General features: G+C 41.3%; 1 protein-coding gene across 4 annotated transcripts in view; it reads left to right on the forward strand.

The window, feature by feature from the left end:
* The window catches only part of PTPRC (protein tyrosine phosphatase receptor type C), a 61387-nt gene extending 57700 nt beyond the window's left edge, over positions 1 to 3687 (forward strand). For all 4 annotated transcript variants that reach the window (XM_048313178.1, XM_048313180.1, XM_048313181.1 and 1 more), the window contains 4 exons: positions 320 to 442; positions 870 to 1048; positions 1725 to 1860; positions 2432 to 3687. In XM_048313178.1, coding sequence (XP_048169135.1) covers positions 320 to 442; positions 870 to 1048; positions 1725 to 1860; positions 2432 to 2704 — 711 coding nt within the window. In that variant the 3' untranslated portion in view covers positions 2705 to 3687. The remainder of the gene's footprint in view (positions 1 to 319; positions 443 to 869; positions 1049 to 1724; positions 1861 to 2431) is intronic.
* The last annotated feature ends 10274 nt before the right edge of the window (positions 3688 to 13961 follow it).

Raw genomic sequence — 13961 nt, forward strand, 5'->3', positions numbered from 1 at the left:
GGTATTGTCTGCACACTGACATACTGAGTATCCTCTATGTGCAAACAAAACATTGCACTGCACTCTCTCATTCCCTCACTCCACTTAAGAGTTTTCCATAGCATAAGGAATTTGCATTTCCAATGTATTTTGCTCTATGATTTACCTACTTAATTTACTCTCTAATGAATTTTTGATGGAAAAGTGTGTGATGCTATATTTTAAACTACAGTGGAATTCCTCCTACTTTAAAGTTACTAAAATCTGTAAGTGCACATGGAAGGCAAAATCAAAGGAGATTTGAATGGTAATCACTGACTTGCACTTTTATCCATTTTAGGAACTCTGTGCACAGTACTGGGGAGAAGGAAAGCAAATGTATGATGGCTTAGAAGTTCAAATGGCAGATGTCAACTCTGGTCCTAGCTATACCATACGTGCATTTGATGTTACACATCTGAAGGTAAAAGGTTTTTTTGCTAATTCCAAAAGGAGGTTTTCAAGAAGTTTTTAAATTTAAAAACAAATTTATAAATTTAGCCTCAAAAAAGAGAAGAGACAGTTCCCACTGCAGTTACCTCCTGCTCTAAGAAATGGAAATATTTTTCTCTTCCAGACCAGCAGTCAGTCATGAGAAATGCTAAATTATCTCAAGTTTTCTATTTAGTGAGTTGCTGAGATGGTGGGAGGGGAGTCTCAGGAGATCAGCTGTCTTTTGTACTTTGAACAAAGCTTGGATGTGTACCTCCCTCATATTCATGAGATAGAACTATCACCCTGCAGTTCCTCAGGAATATAATTCTTCCTTTGTAAATCAGCAGCAATAGAGTTACTATGTGAATCCATATTTTATCCTGAGCATTAACTACATCTCCACTGCTGTTTTCCAGACAAAAGAAACTCAGAAGGTGTATCAGTATCAGTACCGTAAATGGAGTGGCTGTGATGTTCCAGAAACCCCCAAAGATTTAGTCAGCATGATTGTCAACATTAAACAAAAGCTTCCAGCCAGACCAGCCACTGAGGACAACAGGAGAACCCGCAGTGTCCCACTCCTTGTCCACTGCTGGTAGGTCTGAGTTCAGCACACATATTCACCTAGCTCTAAGTTCTGGGTATACATAGCAACCATAATTTTGGGATGCCTGTCTTTTCTCACAAGCCTTTCCATGTGTCTGGAGACTCAACTCCCCCTAGAAGATTCCTTGAATTGCTCAATCTTAACCTTTTGAACTGTAGTGATGAAAAGCAAGCACACTTCTCTTGGGCAAGTGTTGGCACAGAGCAGGTGCTGTGAGCAGCTGCTCTTGGCTGGTGCACCTATTTTGTGGGGAAATGCTAGGTCAGAGTGCACTTTCAGGATACACTAGTGAACATCCTGTAGAGTTTTTAGGATCATCTCTTGCTCTAGTATAAAAGTTCACTTTTCTAGGACTGTTTCAGGGAATAGCCTTGCATGCCATCTAAACCAGAAGATAATCCTGCTAACAATAGTTGAGACTGCAAGTCTGACATTTTGAATTTCTCTCTTCCCCTTAAGTGATACTTGAGATCCAGGTACTCTCTAGAAAAACTATGTCCAGTGTGAGTCCTACACATATAATTAATTGTGACAATTTCAGTTCAGTAAAAAATGCTTTGGAAATGTAAATGAGTATAAAGGCTTTAAAACATACCTAACATTTAGTCAGAAGACTTCTGATTTTACATTGTAAATTTACGTGTACATTTTACACATCTTCTAGTGATGGATCACAGCAGACTGGTGTATTTTGTGCTTTAATGACCCTCTTGGAAAGTGCAGAAATAGAAGAAGTAATAGATGTTTTCCAAGTCGTAAAATCTCTTCGTCGCACCAGGCTGGGAATGGTCTCCACCTTTGTAAGTAAATCTTATGAATTAAAAGAAAAAAAGATGAGGTTACTTATCAAGGACACTAATATCCTCATAACCTTGGGCATAATTTCTGTATAGGGAGCACTGATTCTAATTGGAACATTCACACTCACCAGCATTTGGGCATTGGTCTTAGCTGATAGGAATGAAGGAGTCTGAGATGTCCAGAGCTGCAATTCTGTACCACCTTTGGAAAAGGGTGAATAGTATAAAACTACAAATTGTGTAAATTGCTGTTCCTGCAGCTGGTTCATGATGTACGGGCAGTGTCCCTTCTGCAGTTGGGAGATTAACTCCATTTGCAGGCTGGCAGCCACTGAGTGTTTTGTTTCTGTCACTCCAGAGGAACTGTCTCTGTGTCATATTCACATGAAGTCAGAATAAACCATAGGAGCAGCACTCTCTATGCCAAAAACTGTGGAAGCTGCTTCATATGCAGTCTTGCTTGTCCAACTACATGCTACATGCCTAAAATTTAAGAGAACAGGGAAAGAATGGATTAATTCTTGGGCTCTGAGCATTCCATTCACACTAACTTCTTCTCTTTATTTTTAAGGAACATTACCAGTTTCTGTATGACACCATTGCCAGTACCTACCCTGCACAGAATGGACAAATAAAGAAGAACAGCCAGCAGGAAGATAAAGTTGAATTTTGCAGTGAAGCAGGAAAATCAAATCAGGAAGCTGATTTGATCACAACTGGTCTTGCCACACCACTGCCAGAGGAAAAGGAGCCACCTGAAACATGTGATGATTCTAAGGCTGCAGATAGCACTAAGGGAACAGAAAGCTCTACAAATGGCCCCACAACTCCAGTTCTATCTTAGAGCTAGACTAAAAAAAAAGTGCTTTTTCACATGCAAAAAATCTTAAGTAAAAGAAGAGGTATAAGATTTCTTCCTCTTCCCACTTTTTTTTTTTTTTGGAAAATGTTTAGTTATTTCAGTTTTTGAAAGGTACAAATTTAAAGGAATACTTGAAACTTGCAGAGAGTGACAAAGAACTGTGGCAGTTTAATTTTTGTGTAGATTAGCATTTAATACTTTTCCAGAAACCTTTTCACTATTTTTATACTTTGCCTTTTAAAAATGTGTACAGTGTAATGCTATGCTGAGCAGTGCGAAGGAAAATTTTTTATTTCTGTAACGAGGGAAAAAGCAACTCAGAACAAGATTATTGTGTTGCAAGAACAGGTCTGTCCTCAAAACTACTAGCAAGTAAGTGAACCTATAGGTAAGCATATACTCTAGTATTTCAGGAGTAATGAGAGCATTAATAATACTCTTGGGACTTGTGGGACTTTGACAGTTTTAAGACCTTATCGTTTACATCATGTGGCAATTCCAAAGAATTCGGACTTACAAAGAGCGTGTAAATCCTCCCATATCAGTGTGGAATAGCAATTTTTGCATTTTTCTGACTGTCCTCAAGGTGTCCTTATTGCTCCACATATATTAATCTGATATTCCAGAGTTAGACTACTATAGGAGTTTGGAGAGCGGATTTGAATCATTGCAACAGTTTTGATGGAAAACACATCCTGTTACTCTTAGAGCTTAAAGAACTGAGCGCTTGCACATTTCATATGCTTACTTTTATTTAAAGGACTACTTCCATAATGCCTCCAACCTTTTTTCAGAATTGGAAAATACTTTGATAATTTTCCTCAAAACTTGTAGATTTTAATTGGTACAGGATTTTTTTTTTCATAATGATGTTTTGTATGTTGCAATTATGATATTTTTACTATTTCTTGCTGGATTTTAGCCTACTGTTTTTAGAACAAATAAAAAAGATAATTAATAGTTGACAAGGTGAAAATGATTTTGTTATCTAGTACTATGGAAACTGATCATTTACTTCTAAAGGTATAAAAGCTTGCACTGTCCCGTACATGGATAAAATTTACAAATGTCGGTAGGAAAACACATAATTTAATTCTTCTAAAACTGTGTGTGTACCCAGGTAAGTGTCATGACTCTCTCAGAACACAGGAAAGAGGCTTCATTTTATTTTGCTTGAAGCCATTAAAGGAACAGTCACACAACAGATTCAGTGCTCCAAGTTTATCACTGCTTATTCCTAATTTCTCATTGCAAAACACAATTGAAAATACTTAGAGAGCTGTCTAAACAACATGTACAGTCACACTTGGTTAAAACCCTAATTTAATTGTACCATTAGCCTAGATCAAATACTTCATTTACAATTATCAGCTCAGACAAGTGCTTGCTGGCAGTCTTGCTTCAGAAAGTGTCAGCAAGCAGACACAGAGCAGGGGGATTCCGCTTGGCTGTCAGCTGAACTCCCTTTTCAATAAGGACTTGTGTTAGGTGATAAACTAGCAAAGCTGAAGGGGGTCATCTGTGGAGGGAAAGCTCTAGGGACTACATGGGAAGGTAATTTAAAAGATATTGTAGGCCCAAAATCTGTTGGCTGGTTTTAAAGGAGCTAAAAACAAAATTGCAAATTTAGCATACCTTGAAGATTAAAAGTATAAAGAACCTTGGATGCAGATTAGTTCACTGGTGTTCATTGCATGTCAGAGAACAATAAATTTATTTTCCTTCTTTTAAGATTTGCCAACTGTAAAGGCTCTCTAGCTAGTTCAGGTAGTAAAATAAAGAGGTGAGCGTTGCTGTCTAATCTAAGGCTGTGGAGACAGAGACTAGTCACACTTTTACGAATAACTGAAAGTGTTTCCCAAATCAAAAATTACACCAAACTTTTCTTGTTTTAAATCTGAGGGCACTCATATACTTCAATTCCTTGAAAAAAGGTTCCTATGGTTTTTAAGCTCCTGCAGCACCTAGGCTGTAAAAACTGTGGGTGTTTTTGATTTGTTTAGTTATATTCTAGAATGATTTCTGTGGTCTTTTGCTGGTATTTTTTAAAGAGAAGAATGCCAAGTTAACTCTTGATTTGTGCATGTACTTTGAAAGAGAAGTCCTTAACTATGTTAAATTTTCCTTCATGCACATTTTCATTATTAGAGAAATGGAGCTTTACACTGAAACTGCCATCATGTGCCTGGTGTGAACCACTTTTGCAGTAAATTTCTTTACAGTCACAAGGAGGTAAACTGAGCTCTTGGCTTTTAATTATTTTCAAATTAAAGAACATATTGTAGAATTAAACCTCATTAAATCCCAGTATGATTGAAGGAGGCTGTCTTAACATAGTTTAGAAGTTCTGGTTGCTTCCAACAATTCTCCATGTGTGTGCCAGGGATGCTTTGTTGCCTTCTCTTTTGTCCATTTCTTTCCAAACATCCATGAGGTGGTGACACAGAGCTTGTAGAAGGTGCTCCTTATGCTGGATGCTCCAGCCACTTGCCTTACTCACTTTTAGGATTAATTTCAGGTTCCCCAGGAACACGGTGAAACATTTTACAGGTGAGACACGAAGCCCAAGCTAGTAAGCTTTGCTAGGAACTGCTTTGGCTCTGTCAGGGCAAGAACAATAGTGTAGCACACTGGAGACTTGGGATAGCCTGAAAGTTGAGAAACAGTCTCAAAGTAAGATGAAAAATGTTTATCTCATGAAGTACAGCTAAACCACAGAAAGCCTGCTAACCACTGACTCAAGCTGAGAGAGCCACTCTTGGAGCATGGTTTAGAATCTGAAGTCCAGGATAAAAACAACTAAGCAACAGATGAGCTGAGAGAGGAGTTTGAGCAACAGATGAAGGTAATCAAGTGTTCATGTGACTGGAGTGACTGGATTTCTCCCACAATTTTCTGGGTAGATGCTGACATAAAGGCGGGTATGTAAAAATTACAATGCTGTGTTAGTGGAATCCAGTGTGGGAAGATGGGGGAGAGGAAGAACCCCAGAGTCTACCCAAGATTCTGCTCAGTCAGGTAACTGCAGTGAGGAATGGACTGTGCATGTTTGCTTTTGTTTAGTTTTTTCCTGTTTTTCATGCTCTGTAATGAGCAAGGCAGTTATATTAAAACATTTTCAGAGGCTGCACAATCCCACAAAACAGGGCCAGCATGCACAACTCTGGCGGTCAGGGTTCCAGGAGATGGCAAAAGCCCTGCTGCTCTCCCACACCCCAGCTCCCACTGCTGGGTTTCTGCTCTTGCAGGGTATGTTTGTGCCTGCTCCTTTCCCACCCACATGTGCAGCCAGTGTCCATGAACTCACCCTCTCCACTTCTGAGCCAGCCAGTGCTGCTGGAGCACATGCTCCAGTGGCACTGAGCTCACTCCCACTGGGAAAGGAAGGGCATTCTGCTCCTTGCTCTGAATGGACAGGCTGAGGGGAGCTGGTGGCCACATGCAGGAGCCAAGGGTCTGGACAGCCCTGGAGGGTCCCCACCTGTCCCACCCCTCTGCTCCCTGTTACCCTGAGGACACTTCCTGTGCAGGAGGGCTGCTGGGGCAGTGAGGCAGGCAGTGAGTTCTGGGTTTTGCTGCAAATCAGGAAAGCTGGGTGAAATCTGGTAGGAGAGGCACAAATTGTGCTGGGGAGTGGGTCTGAGCCACAGGAAGTGCTGGGGCTAAGAGTTACAGAGGGAAGAAAAATGCTACCATCATGAGCTGTTTGTTTGTGTGAGGCAGCAAAGAAAGTAAAGTGAGTAGCGGCTCCAAGACAGGTGTTTCATTAAGCAAGAAATTGTATGCTTTATTTAACATTCCTCAGAAAAACTCTCCAGTAGCAATGCTTATCTCTTTGACAAGGCATCTTGCTTTTGTAAAGGCCCAGGGGTTTTTTGACATGGTACATTCTACAGATTGCCTCTAAAAGAATATCAGAAATTCCCGGATGGCTCTACACAGCTGTACCACAGCTACTTTTCCATACATAAAGCAACTGTTTTCCAAGGACCAACATGCTGGTTTTAGACTAGGGAGAGCTACAGCAGAAAAGGAAGTTTCAGTTACAGAATACAGAACATTTCTATATACATCAGCTCTGCTTCAGAAAAACCTCAAGTCTTCTGATAAATATCATCCAATTATTTGACAGGTACAGCAACAGAGAAAAGTTTTATACAAAAGCTTTCTAAGTCAATCTGTCTTTTCAATGCAAAAGAAAGAAAAGTGACTACAAAAGTACCATGCAAGTTTATGCTCAAAGATCTTTCTAGTGATAAAAAATTATTAGGAAGGATACTTAGTACACGTTATAATAAAATATTACTCTCATTATTTTAGCTTTAAATAGTTACGTCCTCAGACTCAGGATTGCCAGCATCAGCAATGCATAATGTTACTAAAATTTTTAAAATTAAGGTAATAAACCTTTTTCAGAGGAATAGGTATAGATCTATTTACAGCTGGGGTGTTTCTTCAATCCCACATCTGTGCCGTGCCATGGCTGGCAGTGCTAATGTAGTCATAAGTGTGACTGTCTGACACACAGAGGGAAAAATAAAAGGAAGTTTATTTTGGATCAGTTTCAGCACTCAGTTTCAAATTTTTGCATTTTGAGATGAACCCTCCTGATAGCCTGACCTTGCCTGGCAGTCAGCTGGGAGCCAGAGCTCACACATGTCAGTGCTCCACAGAGTCCTTGGGGAGGCCCTTGTGTATTTTCAGAGCTTCCCGGCAGGCTGTGCTGAAATTCTTCAAACGCCTTTTGCTCACTTCTGAGCCTCCTGCAGTGCATCCAGCTTGCTCCACTTCAGTAACATGGAGCCATTTGAGGTAATGGAGATGGCATTTGTTTATGCAGCATTGCAGAGATTGTGTCTCCCCAGAACCAAGTTCTAGTTCAGACGCAGAGCATGTGTGTGCGTGTGTGTGCACATGCATCGCTCATTGCCTCAAGTGTGAGATTCCACTCCCAGCCAGAAATTCATGAGCTGATGATTTGGCAGCTGCTTGGCTTAAAGAAAGGAAAATAGGAGAAACAGGGATGACATGGTGGGGCTGTACTAGCTTTTTTTGTGGGGCAGTGCAGCTGGTGGTCTTTATAATAGTGGTTTTCAGGATGAATTTGCAAAAAATCAATTATAGGTGAGGTGCAGGAGACTGCATGGCTACTGAGCACTGGTGTTGTCACAGTCTAAATCAGCACTGGCATCAGTAGCTACCAAATATGTATTTGTCAGCTCTCCTGATGTTGCAATAGAAGTCAGTGTGCGTGTTCTTCAACTGCAGAGAAAAATGGTAAAAAAATGACAGTAGTAAGTTACCACTGGAAGATGGTGTTCTTGCCAAATGCAGATATTTTGCAAGAAATGTCAATTTTGGATATTTTTCTTGAAGAAAAGAATAATGAATAATTTTAATCCTATTTTAATAATGTTAATATGTCATTTTGAGATTAACAATATCTTGTTCTATATTTAGTAGTATAGTTCCTTTTACTCCTGCTACTTTCTGAAATACTTAAATATATTATTTTTAATATATCATTATGTCATTGAAACCACTTCAAGACTAAAACAGTTCAGTATCGTTAAGTGTTTCCTTTTTCTAGGCTGCTTTCTTAATATAATTTCTATTCAGCAATAAAATGAAATTCTGACTTCATACATTGATTTAGCATAAATAAAATTCTCACTGAACAGGAATTCAATTTCTTAAATGGCATTAGTAAATTATTCCATAAAGAGTTATGTCTCCTTCCAAAGAGAGCAAGGCATTTCCACTATCAAATAACACCTTGCTCTGCTCCAGTCACAGTGGAAAGACTCACAGGGCAGACAAGGCTCACAGCCCCCTGCAGAAAGCTCTACTCTCATCTTTACAGCGTAATTTGTTGAAGTCTCTGACTCTTCCTTCTGTAGTTTTTGCTTCAGTTACTGAATTGTGATGTCCTTCTATCTGAAAAATTTTATCAGCTTCCTAGGCTTTCTTCTTATTTGGAAGCTCCAGCATTTCATTGACTTCAAGGCTGTTTTCCACAACAGCCTTCTGTTTCCATCTCCCAGTGTAGCGGGTTTGGTTTGTAACCGGGCGGAAACACCAATTTAGTGTAGTGGTTTGGTCCAAAATACTCATTACTGTTTATCTTCTGTGAGATAAGAATTAGGAGAAACTCAAAGCAGGCACCAAACTTGAAAGAATATAAAGAAGTTTATTAACAGACCTAAAAGAAGACAAAAAAATCATACCTCACCTTCAGATCTCTTCTCTACCCCGCCCCCCCCCCCTTCTCCCTTCTCCCACTGACAATGTAAAAAGACAACCCTTGAGATGTTCAGTCTGTTTATCACTTCCATAATAACCTTGTTCAGTCCATTTAGGAAGAGGAGTCTCTCTTGCCCATGCTATGAAAACATTATCACAACGAGACAGCCGCCCAGGTTGGTTCTCTGCTCGCATGTGAGTCCCTTCCCCCCGACTTGCAGCTTTTCCCACAACTGCTTTCGAGGGTCCACTCTTGAAATTACTGGGGTACAATTTCAAGGTTGAGCCGTTCAGAAACAAAAGTTCTCTTCACCCATCTCTGGGAGCATTTCATCTCTAAGAACAGAGGCCCTTCTCCTTTCCTGGGAGCAAAGGGTCCTCCTCATCTTCGTCTCTAGGACTATCTCTGGGAGCATCTCTAGGAACTGAGGTCTTCTCCTTTCCCATTTGGAGCAAAAGTCCTCATCACTTCCATCTCTCCCTGTTCAAACTTCTCATTAAATTACAGCTGCGTCAGCATCTGCCTATCTCAGTGCAGGTGCTTTTGCTCTCAAGTACAAGTTAAACGCTCCACCCCCCATGCCTCCATGAAATTACAACGGGTACTCTGATACATCATAGCTTCACAACTGAATTTCAGCTTTAAGCATCTCCTCTTTCTCTTCCCTCAGGTTTTCAGCTCTCCACAGCATTAAAAGGGTTAATCTCACCTAGGCCTTGCAGCTGGAATTTCGCTTATCACTGTTGGTCACATGACCTCTGCCGGACAGCGGTGCAGCTTCAGCTGAATCTTGGCTGCCCTGGAGAGGGGGAGCCGAGCTGCTCCAGCTGCCCACAGCAGGGCTGGGGGGGGTTCCGCAGGTGGAACAGGGCCCATCGGCTCCAGGATGGCCTGGCCTGGCCTGGCCTGGCCTGGACCGGGCCAGCCTGAGCAGGGCCTGGGCCGGGCCCGCTGGCCCCCACACGGGGCCTGCAGCCACCTGTCCCAGCACTGGAAACGAGACAGAGCTGGGGGGGGGTTGTCTATTCTTAAGTGTGGATCAGAGAGGCGGTCACAATTTTAAGTGGCTCAAAGAATTGTCCATATTCAAACTGGCCAGCTGATAGGTTCTGTCAGGTCACAGAGGAAGCTGTAAGCACCCCTTTTTAAGAACATCACTTCTGGGACTATGCTTGCTAACCCATGACACCCAGCCTAGTCCTATCCCCATGCTCCCTGCCCCTTTTCCCACATCCTGGGTGCCAGGAAGCAGCAAGAGCTGTCTGCCCTGCCAGGGAAGCAGAGCCCATCTCGAGGGCAAAGCAGGGGAGGGACAGCCCCTACACTGACACAGTGTCACTGTGCTCCAGCAGGGTGAGCAGAGCAGGGCTGTGACAGTGACCAGCCTTAGTTGTGACACAGTGCACAATTCCATGGGCCCCGCTTTACTGCTTCTGAAGAGTCTTGATATTTTAGGTCTTATATGTGTAGATGACAGAAAAACTACTGATTCCTGTAAAATCAATGCTACAGGTACCAACTGAATATTTGGACTAAAACTCCAAATTTTATTGAGAAAAAGTATTAGTTTGGGATTACCTGTGCAGGTGAGAAAAGCAGGTCAGTTGAATTTATTGGCTTACCGACATGATGCTTGTGGATATTTTCATTCAAGGCCCATTTCCACTCAGAGCTACATCTGCATCTTCTGCATCTGAAGTGAATCCTCCCATCATCTGGTCAGCTGAGGTTTTATTTTGAGAGTTTGTCTTAGGCAAGATAGAAAAGAAATAGCCACAAAGTAGATACCTTGTTCTCTACGTTTCCATCATGCAGGAACAGCTTTCTGATGGCGTTTTGTGAGAGCTACAGCTTCAGGCTTGCTAATTTTGAATTCCTAATTCAGTATTTCTAAAGTCATGAACTGTGCACTGCTGCACAGAAATGCATTAACAAGCACCTCTTCTCATTTTCTGGTCTTTTGTTGAAGTACAAAGCTATTTAATGCGCTTTATGAATGATGCTGTTTTCTGAGAGAGCTGTTTCCCTCTTTTTTGCTTTTAACAAATGGGAGAGTTGGGATACCGGTTACTTCTCCTTTTTTCCTCACTTATGCCCAAACAGGGAGGAAAAGGTTCCTTGTCCGAGCAGGTGTATGTATCCAGACAACATCACAACTCATGATAGGCTACACTACAAGCATGTGGTTAAGTTTGGGCTACAGCAATTTTTGGTCTTAATCCGTTTTGAGTTTTAAAGGCCTTGAAGCCTAGGCCGCTGTTCTAGTCTAATATAGAGTTGAGAGGCACAACTATGAACTGACAACATGTGTGAAATCATGGTCTCAGCCCTGTTCACACAGGAAAAGTCTGTTCTGCTGTCATGGCAATAGCAAGGAAAATTAAACTGCTTGTCACACCTGTAGCTGAGCATCATGAATGTAGATTGGTTTTGAGGATATCAGGACCCATTTACGAGGTTGTTTGTACTTGTAAATGTCGTCTTTGGTGCATAAACCCTATAGCCTTCCTGTAGGCACCTCCTCCTAGTGAGCAGCTTCCTTAAGCCAAAGCAGAGCAGGCCTGAGGCCAGCAGTGGTGCCAGCTGCATGGCAGGATGCTCCTGGCAGGACTCGCTGTGGGAGAAGCAGTGAGGCAGCTTGAACCGAGGTGGCCCTACACTCACAAAGAAATGCTCAGGAGACATCAGATCAATGCTATTAGCAGCCATTTAAATCTCCTCTCCCTTTTCTCCTCCAGAGTGTTTGGATGGAGCAGGTGGGTATGGTCTTCCCTGTGTTTATGGATTTTTTTGTTTTGCTTTAGTTCTTTTCTGCATTCCATTAAAAAAAATTGCATCTAGCATTCTATTTAAGCTTTTGCTAGTAGCTAAAAATATAAATAAATCAGGAGGTTTTTTTAGTTTAATTTCTGGTGCTGTGAGTTTTTCCATCCGACTGTCATTATGAATCAGTTATTTCTTTGCTCAAAACCATCAAGTACAACAGCATCCAAAGTAAATTCTTAAATAAATCAAGTTTGATAAATTAAGTAATTAGAACTTCAGAAATCTAAAATAAATAGGAAGGAGAAAATATTTTTATGAGGTTTATTCAGGTTTCCTTGGCAAGACCTTGATCTACAGTAGACATCCCAGCCAGTACTTTCCCTTGCAACCTGACACTCTTGGCTGAGAGACATCACAAACACAACTGAGTGACCATGTGATGGTAACTGTTCTGAACAGCTACAACTGTGTGCCGATGGCTCCTCTGAAGTGGTTCACAAGCAGAGATCACATGTAAAGGGCTGTTTGAAGGTAGCCTGGGTAACCCAGCCCAGGAACGAGAACAGGATATGCCTCCGTGGCAGGGCAGCAGGCTGTATGCAAGAAATAAATGCAAGTGTCCAGCTATTCTGCTGGACTTCTGGACTGGAAAAAGGCACACCAGATTTAGAGAGGAAGACTTCTTTTTTTAGCCAGTTATATCATTTTATAGCAGCATTTGAGGGAAAAATTGCAGTGTGCATTAATTATTTCTATGGCAAATTAATAAAATCATCTGATAGGTAGGAACACATTCTCTCCCCTTGCTCCCTTGTACTGGTTCCCTACTTGCTGCCCTGTAAAACTGAAGCATAAATACTCTGTAAGGCTGCCCCTGATCCTCAAAAGATCAAAGCAGCCTCTTCGTAGAGGACTGAACTGTGCAGGGCCAGCAGTACATGGTACAATAAATATCTGAGCATCCATTGTTTATCAAGGACTAAGGAGAGCAGAAGGTTATATTAAAGAAGAAAAGAGCAAATTTTCCTGCTGTGAATACTTTGAGGTAAAGGACAAGCCCAGTATGTCAGAGTTCAGCACTGGAAAGAAGAGCTCTGGAAACAGAGGATGTCTCTTTCTGTCCAAAGAGGGAATGCTGTGACAGTAAGTGTGTCATCCTAGTCCTCTGTTAAAAAGCATTTTAGATGACGTTAACCAGACTTTGGAGGGCAGCTGTTATGAAGCACAGCTCAAGAAACTCTGCTGCCTCAAGGCCTTGGAGCAGCCTTTTTACTTTTATGTCTTGGCTAATGAATAGGCTGCCCTTTGGCAACTGTTATATAAGTGAGAGCTTTTTAAGCCCAATGCATTTCACATTCTCTTGAAAACCAAAATTTTTGACCCGACAGGATAGTGCGTAAGCAATTCCCTGAGTTATAGCCTTCTCTGCGTTTTCCCAGTGTGGGTTTTTGCTCCATAAAGCACATTGTGAGCATGGGGAAAGCAGTTCCATGGACAACCTGCTTTTGCAATATTGCTTAGAAATGTCCAGTGATGTCAATATGATCACAGCAGTCGTCTGAGCCAGGACTCTGCCCTATATCAACTGAAATTAGTGGGATCATTTCCAATGATTTTGCTGTGCAGTAAGTTGGGATTTGAATAAGAGAAGCAAGTATGACTAGATTATTGCTGACTTTCTGGCAGGGGAAAACATGCAGACAATCAATGTGATTGGTAATGCAAGCTTCATTTATTGGCAATACAGAGGCACTTATATAGTGTAAGTATACATGCTTATCAGTTCTTAATTGGTTCAAACTTACGAAAGCGCATTCTAACTTCTACATAATTGGGTTAGATAAAAGACTACATTTGGCAAGCTTCTATTATTTATGTTTTGTCTTGAGAGATCAAAGATCTTCCTCCCTTCTCATGGTCAGCACATCTTTATCAGAACAGCACTGTACCTCCTAAAAACTCCTTTTTGGTTCTCAGGCCTGTTTCTCACGCAGGCATTTTCTCATGGAGGCTTTTTCTCATGCAGTCCTTTGCTTGCAGGCTTTTTCTTGTACAGTTCTGTTATTAATTTGTACCCTTTATCAATAATCCATATCCCTGATCCTCTAACCATTCTCCAACAGATTATATTCAACACACTTTTCTCCTCAGTACCAGAGAAACTGATACTCGCAAATACTGCCTCTGTGCAGAAAGTTTCCGTTCTGTAATAAGCTCTTTCTTCTCCCC

The sequence above is a fragment of the Corvus hawaiiensis genome, chromosome 9 (assembly GCF_020740725.1).
Source record: "Corvus hawaiiensis isolate bCorHaw1 chromosome 9, bCorHaw1.pri.cur, whole genome shotgun sequence".
Classification (NCBI taxonomy): Eukaryota; Metazoa; Chordata; class Aves; order Passeriformes; family Corvidae; genus Corvus; species Corvus hawaiiensis.